General features: G+C 41.0%; 1 protein-coding gene across 1 annotated transcript in view; it reads left to right on the top strand.

Moving 5' to 3' along the window:
* ADARB2 (adenosine deaminase RNA specific B2 (inactive)) overlaps positions 1 to 19,943 on the top strand; it is a 305,822-nt gene that overhangs the window by 188,110 nt on the left and 97,769 nt on the right. The window contains exons 2-3 of the mRNA XM_039713060.1: positions 9,287 to 9,373; positions 17,630 to 18,534. Coding sequence (XP_039568994.1) covers positions 9,287 to 9,373; positions 17,630 to 18,534 — 992 coding nt within the window. The remainder of the gene's footprint in view (positions 1 to 9,286; positions 9,374 to 17,629; positions 18,535 to 19,943) is intronic.

Genomic DNA, 19,943 nt, shown 5'->3' on the forward strand with positions numbered 1-19,943 from the left:
TACAGAAATATCTTTACAGTTTCTCCGTGTAGTAACTCATGGTGTTTGCAGTTCTTTGAGTGCCTTAAGTGGGAGCTCTGTGAGCATAAATGAGTTTTGATCCCTCTTTCAGTAACACACCATTCAGTTCATTACCCAAACCTATGCATAGATCAAGGACTGAAAATACCAAGAAAACTTGTCAATAGAAGAGCTTCTTGCAGGGGCTGCAATGCTCAGGGAAGAAGGACATCCCCTTCTGCACCTTGTAATCCAGCCACAGGCAGTGGTAACACCCAGCAGAACACAGGTCAGGATTTTCCAGGGAGGTAGTGTAGAAATCATGTCTCCTAACTTTGGACATCTACAAGTCAGTCTTTTAGCCTAAATCCAGGTCCCAGGTGTAATCAAAAGGCACCTGCTGAGAGGGCTTTATTGCATTTATCCCACTGGCATTTATTTGTACGAGTCCATGCCAATGAGATCAGTCCCTCCTGGGGCTGTTCAGCCTTTCTTACAGCAGATAAAGGCTGAACTTGGAGACAGAGTTTGGAAAACTGAGACTTGGTATTAACAGCTCAGCCTCATCCTAGAATTTATCTACCTGAGTGCATTGCTGTTTTCAGAAGGTGGCAAAACCCTTCAAAATCAGGTAGTGCAGCACAAAGCTTTGTATCCTCCTTGTCCTTCTGCATGGACAGTGCTGAGCCTTAGTCTGTACTCCTGCCTGCAAAGGCAGCTGCTTTGCTCCTCAGCTCCACTGGCTCCAGGCATCCTTTTAAATACCTTTACCTACTGTGGTACTCTGGGTTAGTCCACTCTTGTTTTGCATAAGAATTTAGTTGACATGTTTAAATTAGTAATAGAAAAACCTCTCTTAACCTCTCTTAAAATCAACTTTCATACAGTTTTCTGTTCCAGCTTAGCAAAGTCTCCTTAAGTAGTGCAGATTTGTACAGAGACACAGGCTGATGAGAAACTCACCTGCTCACCTTAGTACTGGCCAAATTAGATGCCTGTATGACTGAAGATTTTCTCTTTGATAATATTGTTTGGCATACAATCAAGTAGTCATAGTTAATCACACTGATTTATTGTATGCTTAATAAATCCACTGGCTATTTTTGTGGTCTTCTTGCATCTTTATTCAGCACACATTGGGAACAGGTGGGCTGCATGCTATTATTTTGTCTGTGCTTCTCTTGTTTTCTAAAGTGATGACATCCCAAAAAAATAGGGATAAAAAAAGAAGAAGAAAGAAAAGCATATCATAGTTTATAGAAAGCAAAATAAAAATATTTCCAAAATGAATGTTCAAATAACATAAGAAGCTTGCTAAGAAGTGGATTTTAAATTGCCATTTCCAAGCCACAGCCAGATCACTTAGAAATACATAATATAGTACACTCCACAGGCAGACAGATTCACATAAACTGATAATAACTCAAGAATTTTTATCTCTATGTATCCTCAAGCAAGGCATCAGGAGACAGAAACACTCTAGCAACAAAATTAAATAGTTTTAGATCTAATTTTACTAGGCTGAACTAGATTTCAAATTGATTTTCAAGGAATCTAACAGAGAACAAAACACAGACACATTGCCTTTCTTATTAAAAATCCATCAACCACCTTGTGTTTTTACTTACTTTGCTCTTTACTGCAAGTAATAAGAAACTAATATTTCACCACACAAAGCGTTTCATTCCGTAGGGTCTTCCATGGTGAAGGAGCTTGGAGTGGGCTGGTGCAGAGCACCAAAGTTCAGCCCCTGAGATTTGTCTATGCAAGTGCCTGTTTGAATTCATGATAAATCTGCAGCTAAACCCCACTGTCTCCATTCCAGAAATGCAGGAGAGCTGCAGGACATGCCACTGTAGAAAGAAATTATGTCCTAATGCGTGATGTGATCAATTAAACAAATCCCAGTGTACCTCAGACCACATTGAGTGAATCCATACAAATCACATGCACAGGGCTTCTGCTGGTCCTTTCTGCTTCCCAAGTGACAAGCCAGAAGTTACTTTGGCCTCGGAGTAAATGAGTGCAGCCCTGTGTGGAGGCACTGGTGGGATGCAGGGCTGCAGAGGGGCCAGAGCACAGGGCATGGACCTGCCACTGCTTGTGAGGTGTTGGACTGGCCCTGGTAAAACGTTTCACACAGCTTGCCCAAAAGCTTTCCAAGGTAGCAGTTCTGGGTCAGCAGACAGCTGGGATGGGATGCACAGAGGATTAGTCCAGCTGCCAGGCCCCTGATCTAACTGATGTTTCACATTCAATGTTCTCTGCAGTATCATAACACCATAAACTGTTCTTGCTATTTAATATAATTGCATTTCAGAGCTCTCGTCTTGGACACAGATCCCATTTCACTAAGCACTGAACAAGAATAAAGCAAAAATATATTCTCTGCTCTAAGAACTACATAAAAAAAAAATTATACAGGCAGCAAGTAGATCTATTTACAGAAGACCCCTGCACTTGGCAGGCCATGCTCAACTTCCAGGCAAGGCAGAGAAGCAGGTGCTTGGGCACTGCATCGTACCGAACAGCTTGTTGCCCTGTTTCAGAGAAAGATTTCGTGGCTCCAGGTTCACACCTCTGACTTCTAACTAAAGGCACAACCTGCTTTGAGAAGCTGAAAACCTTCTCCTAAAATGCTGACTACCAAAATGTTCGCTGGTTTTGTCTTCCCTTTATTTATCAGTCTAAAAACAATGTGCTCTGATATTTTAAATCTTTGCTTCAGGTACTTGCTGAAGCAGAGAATAAACAAAGTAATGTTGAATTTTTTTCCTTTTAAAAACTTAAATTCCTTAATCTGAATAGTCCCTTTTGTCCCTGTTTTTAATAAAATTGTTCCACTCAAAAATCACATTCAACCAGAAGCTTTTTCTCTTTGCATATTTGTCTGCTACCTCCAAGGAAAGCTTTCCTTAACAGTTCCCACGTGGGCAAGGGTGGGATATCACAGCAAATGCTCTGGATTAAAACCAATTATAAAAAGCAGACCTTTAGTAACTGTCCACCTCAAAGGGCATGCTCACAGAGGTGTCAAGCATCACAGCTACAGACAGGAACAGTCACACATATTTTAACCCTTTCACATTCTCCAGTTCAAAGACTCTTTTTTCCCCTTTGGACTGCTCAGCCACGTGTGCTGTTCCAATTGCATTGACTGATGGCTCTCAAGGGTCCATGATGTCAACAGAGCTCCCAATTCAAGACCACACAGAACAGGGCTGAGAGAGAAAACACAAATCAAGCAGGAATGGACATGTGCCAATAGCCCCTTGCAAATATTCGCAGGCTTGAACTTATCCCATGCAAGGCACCAAACTGGAGCTCCTGCAGAGCTTTGGCTGCTGCTCTGTCTATGGAAACATCAGCCCCCTGAGGGGGTTTAGGGCAGCCACACTTCCAACTTAAACATGGCTGGAGAGGATGGACAAAGACCCTCCCAGCCCCAGTGGAGCTGTGGTGGCAATTCATGGGGACCCCAGCACAGCTTTGTCAATGTGGATATAAAAGCATCACACGGAGCCTGCCTACTTGCCTGTGAAGCAAAAAGCACTTGGGTAATGCTGCTAAGCCCTGCACACCCAGAAACTTTTGCTTCAACAGCTGGTTCTCAAACTCAGCTGTAAGGGCTGATTCTGACACCATGCACGTAAATCCTTATCTAGAAACTGGCTGCTTAAATTAAATGATGCAGCATGGTGGCCATACAAGCCATCACTTAGAAGGTTGTGAGCCTTCCCAAAAAGATCTGCCATATTTTACTTTTGCATTAAGAATCTCTTCATCCTGTCAGTCACTGTCAGCCCAAGCCTGAACTGACTAAGGTATAGGAAGGAAGATAAAGATTCAACTCCTGATATGCAGGCTCTGTTTTCCCTGTATCCCCCCTCCCTTTCAAAATAAATCAAGGCTAAACACAACTGTAAAATTGTAACTATTCAAGTAGATGCAAATACTGCTTTAGAGAAATATAAAATAAGGGTTTTTCCAAGAGATTTTGTAGCTGAGTTTACACTATTGCATCATATTTGTCCCCTCCTGAGTAATTTCATACTCTACACAAACCAAATTAATTACTTAGGACTGGTTTATAATGTCCACATTGTGTTTTTAAAAGAATACTATTGAAGAGACCTCTGACAAGTAAAGTAGTTTATGGTAATCAATTTGAATACGAGAATGAAACTAATTCAGTAAAACTTTGTTAACGCTGATCTGGCAAACCACTGGTATCCATCTGTCTAATCCTTCTTGTGTTTGAAAGTTGCATTTTTGAAAAACTATTTTTAATAGTGCTCATTAGCTGCCAAGCAAAAGAGCATACCACACACTTCTGAAAACACCAGCAAATACTACTCACTTTTCCAAGTCTGAGCTAGAACCTGATGCAGGATCTCATGGTCAGGGCAAGTTTTTCTGCTGGAGTCTGCAGAGACAGGAGAGTACAAAGGATGGGCCCTTTCTATAAGGGAAGTGCAACCCCCTGCAGATTCCAGCTGTCTCCCTACAGCCCTTCAGCACCTCCCCACCAGACAAGCTATTCCAGCACTGCACTATCCCTACTGTTAGGAAGGGTTTTTAATGTCTAAAGTGAATTTTCCTTGGTGCAATTTAAGTCCATTACTTCTAGTTGTGTTAATGCACATGGAACACAGTTTACTCTGTTCTTCCATGCAGCAGCTCTTTATGTGCTTGCAGACTGCTGTTATGACCCCACTCAGTCTGCTCTTCTCAAAGCTAAACAATTTGTCCAACATGTATAAGGGCTGATTTTTAAAAGTGTTGAGCTCCTGCTGTTCCTGTTGCTTTTATTCTGGTGATTGAGAGTGAAAGAACTTCCCTAGAGTTGATGATCAAGCAGTATTGTCTGGTGCCCTTCAAATACTGATAGGTATGAAGGGCACAAAGGTGTTTATAGCTGTATATGTGCATTCTTGTCTTCACAATAAAAGTGTATTTACAGGACCTGTGACCAGCCTTCTGACTGCATCCCCAGGGCAAGAGCAGCTTCACAAAAAAAGAAGGTTTTAGTGGAAACTTGCCTGCCTTATGTGCCGGGCTTTGCTGAATCATTTGTACTAAAGCATTTTCTGTATTTCATGCAACACATATCGTGCTCCATGGGGTTTTTTTATTTAAATTATTTTTATGGCTACAGTAAAAACACTGCTCATGATTCTATGTTAACTATTTACAGTTGCTGGAAAATATATGCTTGGAAGAGTGAACTGAAGTCCTTTTCCATCCCAAAACAGAAGAGTGAGGTTTCCTTCCTGTAATAGGCTTCTCTTCAGAAAAAATGATGATTTTTGTGCTAATAGTACTGGAGCAGATTTCCACTTGGAAGACTGTTTTTATAGTGAATGCGGTACAAAATATGATGCTATCATCTTGCTATAGTGTTCCAGGGCATCTAAAGATAAATTCCACTATACCTGTTCTTTGTCTCTCAATTTCCATTGTAAATAATGCTTTCTTTGTGTCCACCTAGGCCCTTATGAAACGTCTTCTTCATGGCATCAGAGACTTTGGGTACAACTTTAATGCCAGCAATAATACCTCCATGTATTACTTCTCATAAACATAGAGTTATATAGTCTACATTTCTGTAGAAAAGAGTTTTTGAAATGTCTTTTTTTTTTCTGCTTAAACCCTCTCTCCTAACCTTGAAAAATAACTTCCTCAGACAACTACAGAGAACATTTACAATTATAAAGTAAAAATAGCTGATCTAGTTTGGGCTACCTGTCATTGCTTCCTCTTTTTTTGGGGGGGGGGGAAGAAGAAAAAGGAAAAAAAAAAGAGAGAAAAAGAGCAAAGTCATGGAAGGAAAAGAGAATGAGAGAAGGAAGCTTTTGTGGTATTTCTCTCTATGATTTTTTCAAACGCAACTTTGTCCTTTAATCTTATTTATAAGATTTCATCAAACTGCTGGGAAAAAGGGTAATTATGATGGGCATTAACCTACACAGGGACCATAAAGTATGAATACACAAGTCTCCTAATCTTGACAATTAACACTGAATTTCACTATTGGTAATAAAGCTGAAGTGTCTCATGGTCTATACAGCAACAGGCAATAATGAGCAAAAAATGGAAGTGCACAATAATATCGATAATTTTAAACCTAACCTATTTCCTTATAAACACTTTCAATAATTATTCTGTCATTTATCTTTTCCTCCTTTGCTGGGTCAATAATTCATCTGTGCACTGTGTATACTACAGCTTTTCTCTTTTTACAGAGCTTACTCAAAACGCTGCCCTCCTCCCAGACACACACTAAATGTTCCCTTGCTTAGCCATTGGATTGACATATTGAATTATAATCTTTATCATTGGTATTGATAGAAGTATATTCTGTTCCGATAATTTTAAACCTAACCTGACTATTTCCTTGTAAACACTTTCAATAATTATTCTGTCATTTATCTTTTCCTCCTTTGCTGGGTCAATAATTCATCTGTGCACTGCGTATACTACAGCTTTTCTCTTTTTACAGAGCTTACTCAAAACGCTGCCCTCCTCCCAGACACACACTAAATGTTCCCTTGCTTAGCCATTGGATTGACATATTGAATTATAATCTTTATCATTGGTATTGATAGAAGTATATTCTGTTATTAGGACCTGTCTGTGTTTGGTTGACACAAACCCATCCATCGCTGCTCTAAGCATGCAGCAAATTTTACATCCTGTTTCTCTGCCACTCAAAGCGAAGTCACAGCAAGGGCTCTGGGAACAAGTGGAAAACAGTACCAACAAAAGCTGGTTGAAGGGTCCCTTAAAACAAAATAAAAATGAAATTGATGAGTTTTAAATCCACATTGTAAATTTCACCCATCAATTACACAAAATGAAATTATAAAACATCCCTTTACCTAGCAATAGTATAGTATAAAACTAAATGGATTTGCATTTTGATTAGTGGCAGGAGTAAGCATTAGCCAAGAAAGCATTTCCATATTGCTTGGTTAATGAATTAATTCTCTATGAGAAGTGAGAATATTTCCTCAGCAAAGAAGATTTAGGTTTGTGTGTGACATCAGTGTCCTGAGGGTTAATCCTGAAGGTCTGACAGCTGTCAGCAGTCAGGCACAGGTGCAGTACACACACTTTAGGATCTCAGTACGAGACACAACAGTCACTGCTGGTACTACAGCCAAGGGCTGCCCTGATCCTGTGTCTATCATCTGAAGCATTTCCCTTACCAAATGCAGCCTTTGGATTAGGTCCCAAAAGCCTACGCTCTTTTCACTTCAATCAAAGAAACCAGCTGAGGAAGTCAGGAGTGAATACCAGCCTTTATCAGGATCACAACCCCACAGTCTCACACACAGTGAGATGTCGTACAGAGACACCACATTTCTCAGTGAGCAATGCCTTAGCAAAAAAGTGTCAAAGAATTCACTTAGAAAGATCTTCTAGCTATAGCATTCATAAATAGCTTCATTCTTTTGGTTCCTGCCATCACTGCAATCCCATAATGAAATTGCAATTGAAGAAGGCTAATTTGTGCTCTAATTATATATTAGTCTGGGCTGAAAGGTTTCTGGACGGAAAAAGGTTTTCTTCAGGCAATCTTTTATTCTGCTTATTGTATTTACTTAACAAAGAGCAGTCAGCTTTTACAGTGAATTCCCATAATAGAGTTGAGCTGTAATGTTACCCAGCCAAGGGCAAATATATGCAGTCATTTTTGATGGTTTCTGATAACAGTCTTTAACAAAAAGATTGTTTGCAAATGTAGGAAAAGCCAGGCCAAAGGGCTAACTGATGGGCTGCTGAAAAAGTTTGAAGAGCTCTTCAGCTGGAATACCTTCTAGACCAGTGGTACTTTAGCAGACAGGTAGTTTGAGGAAATTCAGAGAAATATTTTGTCAATGATAAAGAAATTTCCCATAGAAATATTTTTTCTTGTGTCACTTGAAAGAATACATTCTTCATCTGATTTTGATGCTTCTGCCACAGGATGAGAGGCCAACATTGTTCACAATGTGCAGGATGCAGAGCGTTTTCACTGAGGAAATAGGTGAGCCTCAGCTGCCTATTTCCTCAGCCATAGCTGAGGCTTTCTAAGCAGAGAAGTACTTTAGGATAGCAACAAAGTTCTTCAAAGCTGTGGATGACCTTTGTTAGGTGTGTTTCTGTTTCTTCTGTCAAGTAAACACTCTGCTATTGTTGGTCCTTAATAAAGTCTCCATAGTGTGTTGGAAGGAATTCAGCCTAAAAAAACTATAAATGTTCAGCTAAACAAGCTAGTTATCAAAGGAAATAAAACAAATATATATCTGTTTCTAGTTTCTATGTTAACTTCAACTTTTCCCTATAGATAAATCCTGAGCCAAATATTAACCTAGTATAAGTCAGTATGAGTTCTCATTTTGCTGAATCTGCCTTGGCCTCTAATTCAGTATGATCACGGCATTGGAAGTAAATGTCTCTGCCATTCACTATCTGCAGGATAAACAGAAACTGCAGTTAAAAGCACTTAATATCAGTCCACAAGAGGGATTTCAAATAGTGTTCTTTTTGAGAGAACAATAGCTTTTTGGGCACACCATAAGGGTTTTCCAAAAATCCTATCAAAAACTGGTAGAATTACAAGCCATGGTAGTAATTTTTGCCATCTATCACTGAGTTTTCTCTTAAGAATTCTGGTTCAGCCTCCACTGGCGACAGGAAACAAGTGAAGTAGATGATCCCATCCATTAAAGCAGTGCTCATGTCCCTTCTCCCAGGGCAGACTGCCTCCCCATTCCCAGCTGGACCAGTTCAAGCATCCTCTACTCTGCAGTGCTTGGGCACCACTGCTGGGAAGCACAGTCAAGAAAACTACATAGGGTCAGAAACCAGGAGGAATGTGTATTTGGTGTTTGCATGTGCCAGCTGTAATAAATGCACTGAGGTTCAGTAAGGTGTGCTGGTATGGTAGTCACAGAATGTGCTGAGCTGGAAGGGGTCCATGAGGATCGAGTCCAAATGCAGCTCCATCCCCAAGAGTCACAGCAAGTGCTTGAGAGCACTGTCCAAACACTTCTGGAACTCTGTCAGGCTGGTGCTGTGACCACGGCCCTGGGTCAGTGCCCAGATACCCTCTGGGGGAAGAACCTTTTTCTAATATCCAACCTAAACCTGCCCTGACACAAGTTCAAGCCATTCCTTCAGGTCCTAAAACCAAACAGACTTACCAAGATGTTTTGACCTGAGAAAATGTATGAAATAGATGTGAATGCATTGACTGAGTACTGATTTTATACATATCTTTTCTTCTGTTTTCTTCTAGAAAAACTAAGCATACTGTCAACCTTCATAGCACCCTTCAAGTACCTGAGCCCTGGCCCAACCACCATGGAGGATGAAGACAATTTAAGTAAGCAGTCTTTTTTCTCTATAGATGAACAATAAAATTCAAAAATAAAATCTCTGCAGTGGAGGAGCAATTGTGGAAAGGAGGTGGTTTTGCAACTCTTGGCTAGTCCTCATGTGAAATCACAGAAGGGATCTGGGAGGGACCCACAAGGATCATCAAGTCCAGTTCCTGGCCCTGCACAGAACCATCAAATTGAGAATTGATTAAACAGGCTCAAATAAACCAGTTATAACCTAAAAATTAACCACTCTTGGCTAATTAGTATTCTCCTGGGCCCTTACACCTCAACCAACTGTCTGAGCCCACAGCTGTACAGCTGGAGGGAAGTCCTGCTGGTTTTGAAGGAGCTGAGAAGTCTTCCAAACACCAGGAAGTCCGAGAGTGGAAGTTAGGAATTAATAACCCTCAGTAAGCCCTTCCATTTGTCACCTAGAAGCAATTGTTGTGTGCTATTGTGCCTGCTTATTGTAACACAACTTGAATCTTTAAAAAAAAAAAAAAAAGGGGGGAAGCTTTCTGAACCAAATGAGCAATGTTTTAGTATCACCCACCAGACTGGTTTCTTTTCCAGCCAGACACATTCTGCCACGATGCCCTATTAAAGCCACCTAGTGGGAGGAATTTGGTGTTTTTCCCTTGTTGTTGCTGATCTGCCTTGGTTTGGTCATGGTGCACCACCAAGGGGAAGAGCTGCTGGAGGAGTGAAGAAGCACAGCCTGCTATTTTCTGCTGCTGAGCATCACATGGACATCACACTACTCTGCTGCACAGCAAAGGCAGTCAATTACAGATCTTAGCAAAGGCAAAAAATATGCTGAAAATCCTTCAGAATTGCTCCCAGGAAGGCTGTATTTTCAGGAAGACGGGTGAGAAGTACACACACACACACACAGAGGAAACATATTATGCACACGATGAGCTTGTGCAGGCACCTCCTGCGTAATAGTTCCCAAATGTGCTACTTAGTTATTTTTAGGTAATGTAGGAAGTTTGTACAAGCCAAACACTGTAACACCATTTTCTTATTGCTGCTGTAATACCAAGACAGCTTCATGCCTGCGTGGGCTGTAAAACAGCTCACATGGACAGGGTAAGCCACTTTTTCTGAAAGAGAAACAGCAAATGTCACTGTTTTCAGGGTCATCCTACCCAGTTCTCCCTTTGGTCAAACATATGCTCCAGTGAAAAGGCAGCTATGTATTTCTTGGTACACAGAAGATGTTTTAGGTGTTACTATTTGAATTTTAAATATTTTTTTAAAAATATGAATGAATTTAAATTCATCCATATTTCTCTGTTCACTTGCAGTATAGTGGCCTAAATCCCACTAAAGCCTATAGCACACAGGTACCTCTGGAGTAATTCCATATTTTAAAGAGCTTCAGAGATTTGCTCTGAACAAGTGGAAAAATCTTCTCCTGTGTTAACAATTTAACAGGAGCCCAGGAGAATGCTGGCAAGGCAGAGAAGCAGGTTGCTTATCCCTGTAGTTTTCTGCTCACTGAGCATCCTGTGGGAGCACTGCTTCCCTGACTGTACTGTATCAATGGGCAGAGTTCCACCAGCTGAAATGGATACAAATCCTGTTTCACATTCCCTTAGGCCTTCTTTACAAAGGGAGCCATGCAGTTTAACTACACCTGCATTTTCAACAGGTGATTATTAGCATACAGACATGATTTTTGTGGTTTATGATCAATGAACTAATACTAGAAAAACCTATCAAAGATCCAGCTTTGGAATGGAATTGTGGGTAAAGTAATCATCTGTCTCTGATGAAGGTTTAATCTTGAACATGGAAGGAAAGGACCACCCTATTCATCCCCAGAAGGCAGTTGTACCTAAGAATGTAAGAAATATGACAGAGGATCAGAAATAGGAAGCCTAGCTCTGTACATGGTCTTCAGCATTTGTTAATGATGCTTTGAGAAAAAGGACATTTAAATGGGGATCTTCCCCTTGGTATATCCTTCTAGCCCCTAGCAAAAATTTACTCTACTAGAGCTTGCACCTGAATCATCATATTTCTTAGGCATCAACAGAACTGTCTAGCCCTCTCCAGAGCCCACTGATACTTCTGATCTCAACAACAGCCAGGAACAAGGAGTGATGTAGAATGCTGTCAAAAAGTGCACCCTTTTATTGCTTCAAACCTGCTGTCTCTAGCACTGGGATTGCATGAAACAGCGAATAATTCTGTTCACTGCTTAAACCTGTCTGCTTTTCATGATGTTACAAGCCTATGCCTGTCCCAGATCTTTAAATGTGCCATCCCCACTTTGCCATGGGATCAAGGCAGATTATCACCAGCCACAGGTACTTTTGAATCCAGGCTGTACCTCTAGCAGGAGCACAAGATTCCTGGGGATCTCATTATGGAGTGCTGCCAGAGGCACAGGCTCAGGACAGCACACACCTCCCCAGTGTCTGCAGAGGGAGCTGATGGTCCCCAACACACTGGTTTCAACCACTGGAAGGACACATTCCAGACTCAGATTCCATGTACTGAGGCATGTCCAGTTATAAGCATGTTGGTCAAATTCCTCTTCAGATAACAGGAGGCCCCAAGCTTGTGTTTCCACAGTGTGAGATACAGCCTCACACTGTGAGACAGATAACCCTACCTCTAAGAAAAAAGTAAATATCCCATTTCAGGAGGCAGAACTTCAAGCAATCCCTCACCAAAACTATTTCCTTATTTTTGTTTTTAAAACTGTGTCTATTGCTATCGTTTGGATTTCTCCAGGGCCTAAATTGTTCTGGCTCTGATTCAGGAAGGCATGTCCTTAGGTCTGTCTCTGCCATGGGCTGCCCACATTTTCAGCAACATGCCATTCTTTGCTAACTTGGGCAGACAGCACCAGAATTTGAGTACCAATCTAAGTCAGGTCATTAGATTATTTGAATAATTCCCCTCATTGTTAAGATCTATAGTAGACATGGATTTCACAGTTATTTGAGATAGTTAGGTGGGCAAAGTAGAGCATGTTCATTCTGGAACAGCTAAAGACAATGGCAGTCACCTTTCACAAACTGTTTATCTTCACTTTAAGCAAAGTCCTGTACTTTTTTCACTGGAATGCTTCTCTCTGCAGTGTGGTGTTAGACACCAACAAAATCTAATGACACTGGTTTTAACCACCTGAGCCCTATGAGCCACCAGGGATTATTCAACAGCAATAGAGAAATCATGGCTTACCTAGACTTTTTACATGAAGATTTAAAAATATATGTGTGTTTTCATGTAAGAAAGAAAAGAGTCATTTCTCTTGTTAGCTTCAAGTTTATCATTCCAAAGTCAAGAATATCAACCTAAAAATCCCAGCAGAAATGTTCCTAATTCTTGTTGGGGAATCAATAAGTGTATGGAAATGCCATCTGGCTTGCAAGAGGAGGCTGTCCTACATTGCATTTGATGTCAGAGCTGGCCTTGGACAGAGGTACCACGGCTCTGGCTCCTGGGTTCATACCTACTCCTCCCGATTCAAGATTTTTTGCTTTCAAGTATTCCAGGAATTATGGAAGTCAATCCTCCTAACATCTGTAGTCAATGTGATAAAGAAGAGTAAAAATAAGAAATCCATGTTTACTAAACATTTCTAAAGACAGTAACTGCCTGTCTCAGAGCCATCAGTGGAATCAGGAGATGGCTTTAATGCAGAGACTGAAAATTCTTTCTTTTAATATCACAACTTTTCAATAATGTAGTGTCTATTGTAATTCAATAGTAAAGATGCCAGTGAAAATGAAGCTGCCACCTACACCTCTCCTTTCCCATCCTCTCTAGAAGCTGGCTTGGCAGCAGAATAACCTTCAACAGGAACAATATTATCTCTTCAAATGTAGCGTGGAGTATTGGATGGTTAGTTCTGCAGAGCCCTTAAGACCCAGAGACATAGACGGCGTCATTATTAGTGATGCATTATAGCTCTGAAATGCTCTTGATGATGCAAACTCTCTAGGTTAACTCTACTGTGCATAATGACCAAAAGGAGAAAAACATGAAAGAGCAGTCAGAATATTGAGGAATAGTGCATAAATAAATATATTTCACTAACTGCTTTCCTTTCTCCCATTCAATTACTGAAGCAAATACAAGATCACAATGTCTCCTGTTGCTTGTGAAACTGCAAAAATCAATTAATCAAGTTACCTGGGGAGATATTACAGTGCAAAGCTGCAGGATTTTAGAAATCATACTAAATAAATTAGAAACTATTACCAAAAAACTATATTTTCCTTCCTCCTTTTTTTTTTTAAACTCCATCCCCTTTCAATGTTATTATTCTCCAACCTTTCATCATGGAAGAGCCATAATTTATTATCTTTTTTTTTTTTTCCCCCAAATGTAAAGAATCTATTTGGGAAAGTCAAGAACAAAGACATTATGAGAAATAACAAGACTGAAAATGATCCACAGTTTTGCATTTTCCCTGTGTGTATCCTCTGACTTACCCCTTTCCTTTTAGTGCTCTTCATTTCTAAAATTGCTTGTGATTGTTCTATTACAGCTGCTTACAGTATTTATCTTGTGTAGTTTGGTGTCATTTGCCTGCTTTGTCTGATTTTCACAATAGAAGTACATGTGCCACCATTAGAGAGGTAATCTTATGTCTGCTACACAGAGGTCTCATAAAAGACACATTTCAAAGACTTCCTATTTCAAAGACACCTGAAAGTATAAAGTAATTTCACATTTCCTGGCAGCTGCCAGGGATCACACAAGTCCATCAGGCTCACAGACTTTCTGAGGCACTCACTGAGTTTAGGCTGCTTCTGCTTTACAGGCAATGATGACTCTTGGCTGCTGCAGCTCCTACTGAGATCTGGCCAGAACTGAGCTGTTTCCTGGTGTTTCAGGACCAGGTGCTCTAAAATCTGGTTGGCTGTAAGGATACTTGCACAGATTTTCTTCCTTGTGACAAGGCTAAAGCACACCATAAATACAGGCACGGCATCACTGTGCATGCCCAACTTTGTCCACACATCCTTTGTGCTTCATCTCTGGAAGTTTTGCACTTGCATCTCTGCATTTTTTTCACTTCATCAAGGCAAACCCTCTGTTGGCCAAAACATGGACTAGACAATTTTATAGACACAATTTAAGACAAATAAGTAATGTTTATTTTGTTTTATTTTTTTATTGAGAGTGGTTAAGGTAACACGTTAAGGTCACATATTCATGTTCACAAATCCACAGTTCTTTGACCATGAAAGAAAAACCAGCTGGAATAAGACAATATGAATGATAAACACAAATAGCCTCTTGAGTTTTCCTATTCAGTGGTGCATAATCAATACAAATTCTTTTCAAAGCTGAATATTGTGTGAAACAGGAGCTATCTTTCTTTTCATGCTTCTTGACTACAGTATCATTATGTACCATAATTGGCTCTGTAAAAACCTATTAGGTTAAGATGAGAGAGGAGGTGTGAAATACAGAACCAAACCTGTTTCCTGCTACATCCACACATCCTGTGTGCTTCATCTCTGGAATTTTTACGCTTGCATCACTGCATTTTTCTCACTTCATCAAGACAAACTCTCTGTGAGCCAAAACATGGACTAAACAATTTTATAGACACAATTCAAGACAAATAAGTAATGTTTATTTTGTTGTTTTAGTTAACCATTGTTTTATTGAGGGTGGTTAAGGTAAGACATTAAGGTCACACATTCATGTTCACAAATCCGCAGTTCTTTGACCATGAAAGAAAAACCAGCTGGAATAAGACAATATGAATGATAAACACAAATAGCCTCTTGAGTTTTCCTATTCAGTGGTGCATAATCAATACAAATTCTTTTCAAAGCTGAATATTGTGTGAAACAGGAGCTATCTTTCTTTTCATGCTTCTTGACTACAGTATCATTATGTACCATAATTGGCTCTGTAAAAACCTATTAGGTTAAGATGAGAGAGGAGGTGTGAAATACAGAACCAAACCTGTTTCCTGCTAAAAAAGTATGTCTGCGTCAAAATATTTTGCCTTTACATTAAAAATACACATAACTAAAGAGATATCTTCTGAGTGAGATGAAAACATGAGACAGGGTCATGACGGAAAATGGCCAGAGACACTGCCAAGCTGGATAGAGGAAGTTAAAGCTGATATTGCCTTTCCCTTCAGAGCAGAGTCTCTATAAATAGAGTTGTGAACTCAATGAGAATACAGCACATTATCCTTGTGCCTTAGTTATCATGATCTTTTAAATGTCTTATTTCCAGAGAGGTTTGGTTAAAGATGTCATATGTTATACAGCTGAATACCATATGATGAAACTTTTCTTTTTCTATTATGTAGGTCTTTTGCTTTTCTTTCCTTCCTCACCTGTCTTCATTCTGTCCCCTTAGCTTCAGAAAGTAAAAATTAACTAGTCACTAAAACCTGAATTTGTCATGTTCTGCCTCAGCAAAGCACTGCAGGAGAGAGCTCTTTGGTGATAACTCTGGTGAGACACAGACCCAGGCTGGAAGCTCAGTGTGTGCTGCAGGGTTTTCAGGAGAGGGAGCCTAAAGATTCAGTTCTGCAAACAGGCATTTGTGCCATGATTATTACTCCTGTCTAAGCAGTGGCCCTCTTTCTGTGGAACAGCTTGCATGAGTGCAGACTTAGTGCTCCGATGGGAAAAAGTCTTTTGATATTGAATACAAGTGTAACATTTCAGGATACAAAGGAAGTTCTTAATCATGATGGCTGGTTCCACATGATCTCCACAGGCTCCTGTGCTTCTGTTGGCCCAGCCTAACACTGGGGTGCAGCACAGACATAGTGCTCCAACAGGAGTTTCTCAGAGCTTAGCCAGAAGCTCACCCCTTACATACTTACCAACTTATATTATCAGATTGGAGAGAAAACCAAACATAGCCATGCCTCTACAGAAAGTGGGAGGGCAATTCTCTGTCCCCTAAGGACCACAGGGACCTTCTCTGTGCATGGGACTGACACAGTCTGTGCAGGTGGCATAAAAACAATAACAAGCCAAACCTGGGAAAGGCTCCATGCCCAGCAGTGTCTGGAGTAAAGCAGGCAGCTGCACAGTGCTCTGTGCAGGAAAGGGATCAGGTGCATCTCTCCTGGGATGGATTGCCTTGTAGGTTGGTTGGTTACACCCATATTTACTTCCTCCCTTTGTCTCTGTCTCAAGGAATGCACAGGAGGACTGGAAGATCTGTCAGACGTGCAAGACATTGAAACAAACTCATCAGAAATTACACAAATTGTATAGGATGGTTATTTAGCCAGCAGCACATCTTGTGTCTCATTCAGGACAACAGTGGGATGACTCTCCTTTCTCAGCCATGCCTCTGCTGTGGCACAGAGCACTCACTGCCTTGCAGCACATTGCACAGGCATGGTCCAGGGCTGGAAGGATTCATTGGTTCTACAACAGAGAGCTCCCCCCTCCATAGCTCCCCACTGGCATTTCATTCCCTTCCTGGCACTCCTGGCAGTCACTCTCTCTCTCCTGTTGCTTTCTTTGACACAGAGCAGCCTTTACATCAGTAATTGCTCCCATCATGATGTTCTGGCTTCTCCTGGTCTCATTGGGATTTATCTACAACTTTTGCAATCTTAGCTGTTGCTGATGCAGAAACTAAGAGTATCTGCAATTGAGTTTGACAGAAGGGCACTCACTTACTAAACTGGGATTTGAGTCCAGACCAAATTGTTTCAAATGCTATGATGGTCTGTCAGATCATTTCCTAGTCTGGATTCATTAGGTTGACAATGCAAGAGGCTATGGTGTGAGCAGAGACAGTCAATGGTGTGAGCAGAGACAGTCTATTCATCGCAAATAGATTATTCAATGCATCGGCCCATTTTTCTGTTTGTGAATCACTTCTGATTTCTAATAATGTGTTCATAAGCATTCACCCACATGGATTACAGAACATTGTCATCCTAAGGGAATTTTGCAAACTATTTACATTTTACTAACAATTATCAAGCAGTTCATTTAAGTCACATGGTATCCATTATGCTTCATCTTTGAATGATGTCATCTTTTCTTAAAACAGAAGGTTAATGACTAATAGAAGCAGACCTTTAGGGACAAGTAAACATTCAGAACATGCGAAAAAAACTGTGCTAGAAATAATAAACCAACCATTATACAGATATTTAAGGAACACTCATAGAAAGGGCTTAGCAACTATTTCTTTTTTTGTCTTTTCTGGCTATTCTGACAGCCCTAGGCATAATGTCAGCTGCGATGACGACAATTGTTGTTGTTTCCTTTCTTTACTGACAGGTACCAGCAGTGCAGAAGTAAAGGAAAATCGAAACATTGGCAACCTGGAGGATCATCCAATAGCACCTACTGATAGGGCAAGAGGGGGAACAACTAGCAGTAAGAGGAAAAGACCCTTAGAGGAAGGCAATAATGGCCATTTCTGCAAACTTCAGCTTATCTGGAAGAAAGTTTCATGGTCAGTGACGCCAAAGAACGCTCTGGTTCAGCTACACGAACTCAAACCAGGATTACAATATAAAATGGTGTCCCAGACAGGTCCAGTGCATGCTCCAGTCTTTGCTGTTGCTGTGGAGGTAAACGGACTTACATTTGAAGGCACAGGCCCCACAAAAAAGAAAGCCAAAATGCGGGCCGCAGAGCTAGCTCTGAAGTCATTCGTTCAGTTCCCCAACGCCTGCCAAGCCCACTTCGCCATGGGAAACTGCATCAGCCCATCCACGGACTTCACTTCCGACCAGGCAGACTTCCCAGACACTCTGTTCAAGGAGTTCGAACCATCCACACACAGCGAGGACTTCTCGGTCTACAAGCCCGTCAACAACGAGCTGCTCTCCACCGCCTACCGGCACGGGCGGCTGCTGTGCCACACGCTGGACCTGGTGGGCCACGCCAAGCCGGGCAAGCACAGGCTGGCCAAGGCGGAGAGCGAGAAGAACCCGGTGGTGCTGCTCAACGAGCTGCGCTCCGGCCTGCGCTACGTCTGCCTCTCGGAGACGGTGGAGAAGCAGCACATCAAGAGCTTTGTGATGGCCGTGCGAGTGGACGGCAGAACGTTTGAAGGCTCAGGACGCAGCAAGAAGCTGGCCAAGGGGCAAGCGGCGCAGGCGGCCCTGCAGGCCCTCTTTAACATTCGTCTGCCCAGCCACATTCCCAGCAGGAGTAAATGTCACCATTTGCCACAGGTGAGAGCTCCTGGGTAGCTGCCACCACCTTGGAGGGACTCTTTTGATGAGTGGGATTGGTATTGTGTAGCTGATGTTGGTCTACCCAGAGTTTCCTCTCATGTTACGGCAGGTGTCGTGCCACAAAACAATACTTTTCCCATAGAAAACCCACAGGCAAAAGCTTGGAAATAGTATCCTGAAATTACTGGGTACAATTTGAAACTCATTCCATGGGAGGCATAGAGGAGGAGAATATAATATAAGGGGAAATATAAGGGGAAATATCAACATTTCACTTTGCTACAGACAACAATAATATTGACACAGGCAGAAAACTCAGGTAATTCTGTGGTACTGCATCTTTCTTAACAGAGAGGAGCCCATATATAAAGGGATGCTCCTTCTCCTCCTTTTAGATTTAATTTTTGATGAGGACCATGCTACTCAGAGGAGACATCAGTGATAAGGAATGTGCCTGTGTCAGAGAAATTCTGCCACTGAAAAAGTTAAGAAATTTTGTTTCTTATAGTCTTACTATTGGGGGTTATTTTTTTGTTTAGTTGGTTTGATTTCAGGGCTTGGGTGTTTTTGTTCTGTTTTTTGTGGTTTTGTTTTCACATATGCTTCCAACAGCACGAGATATACTGAAAGTTTTGAAGCTTTCCTGAAACAAATGTAGAGATTACTGCTGTATTCATATAGAAAATAGAGATCTGAGGTGCATGCTTAGCACATGAAAATTTTGTAATTGGTCATACACCAAAGGCCATCTAAGCATCACTCAGACTCGTGTCAATTTTCTAAGTTCACATTAAGTTAGGATTTGCAGACACTGGGAAACATTGCATGGGTTCAAGTAATTTATGGATTTGTTTGTGCTACCAGAAAAGGTTTGATTCATCAGCACCAGGAGGTGATCTACAGCTCCAAAGCTCTCTTTATGAAGGGAGCTGTTAATGTCCAGGATTTAATGCAAAGCACTAGGAGCACTAAGAGTCATTCAGCTGTTGGCTTGCTGTGAGACCCTAGGCAAGTCATTTAAATTCAATATGCCTGTAATAAAAATGAGCATATTATATAAAAGAACACTTCAAGATCCTTAACTAGTGTGTAAATGCAAATTATGAGTAGCAATTCTCATTAACATTAGTAAAGATGGTCATTATATGTTCAAGGAGTTTGATAGGGGATTAATCCTCTAGGTAACATGACTGCCTGCAGGACCCAGGAATTATAGAAGTTTCCTTTCTATGTTTCCAAAAAGAAAACATGTTAAATGTGAGAAATTCTAAAATACACCACAATCCTCCACTTTGCTTTTAATTCCAACTTGCAAACTCCATGAACCAGTGGGGTAATATCATAGTTCAATAATAACAGTGATCTTTTAACAGAGTGCTTTGCAGGCATTTTGGAAACTTTAGCCA

This window comes from Passer montanus, unplaced genomic scaffold (assembly GCF_014805655.1).
Source record: "Passer montanus isolate IOZ18808 unplaced genomic scaffold, ASM1480565v1 scaffold10, whole genome shotgun sequence".
Lineage (NCBI taxonomy): Eukaryota > Metazoa > Chordata > Aves > Passeriformes > Passeridae > Passer > Passer montanus.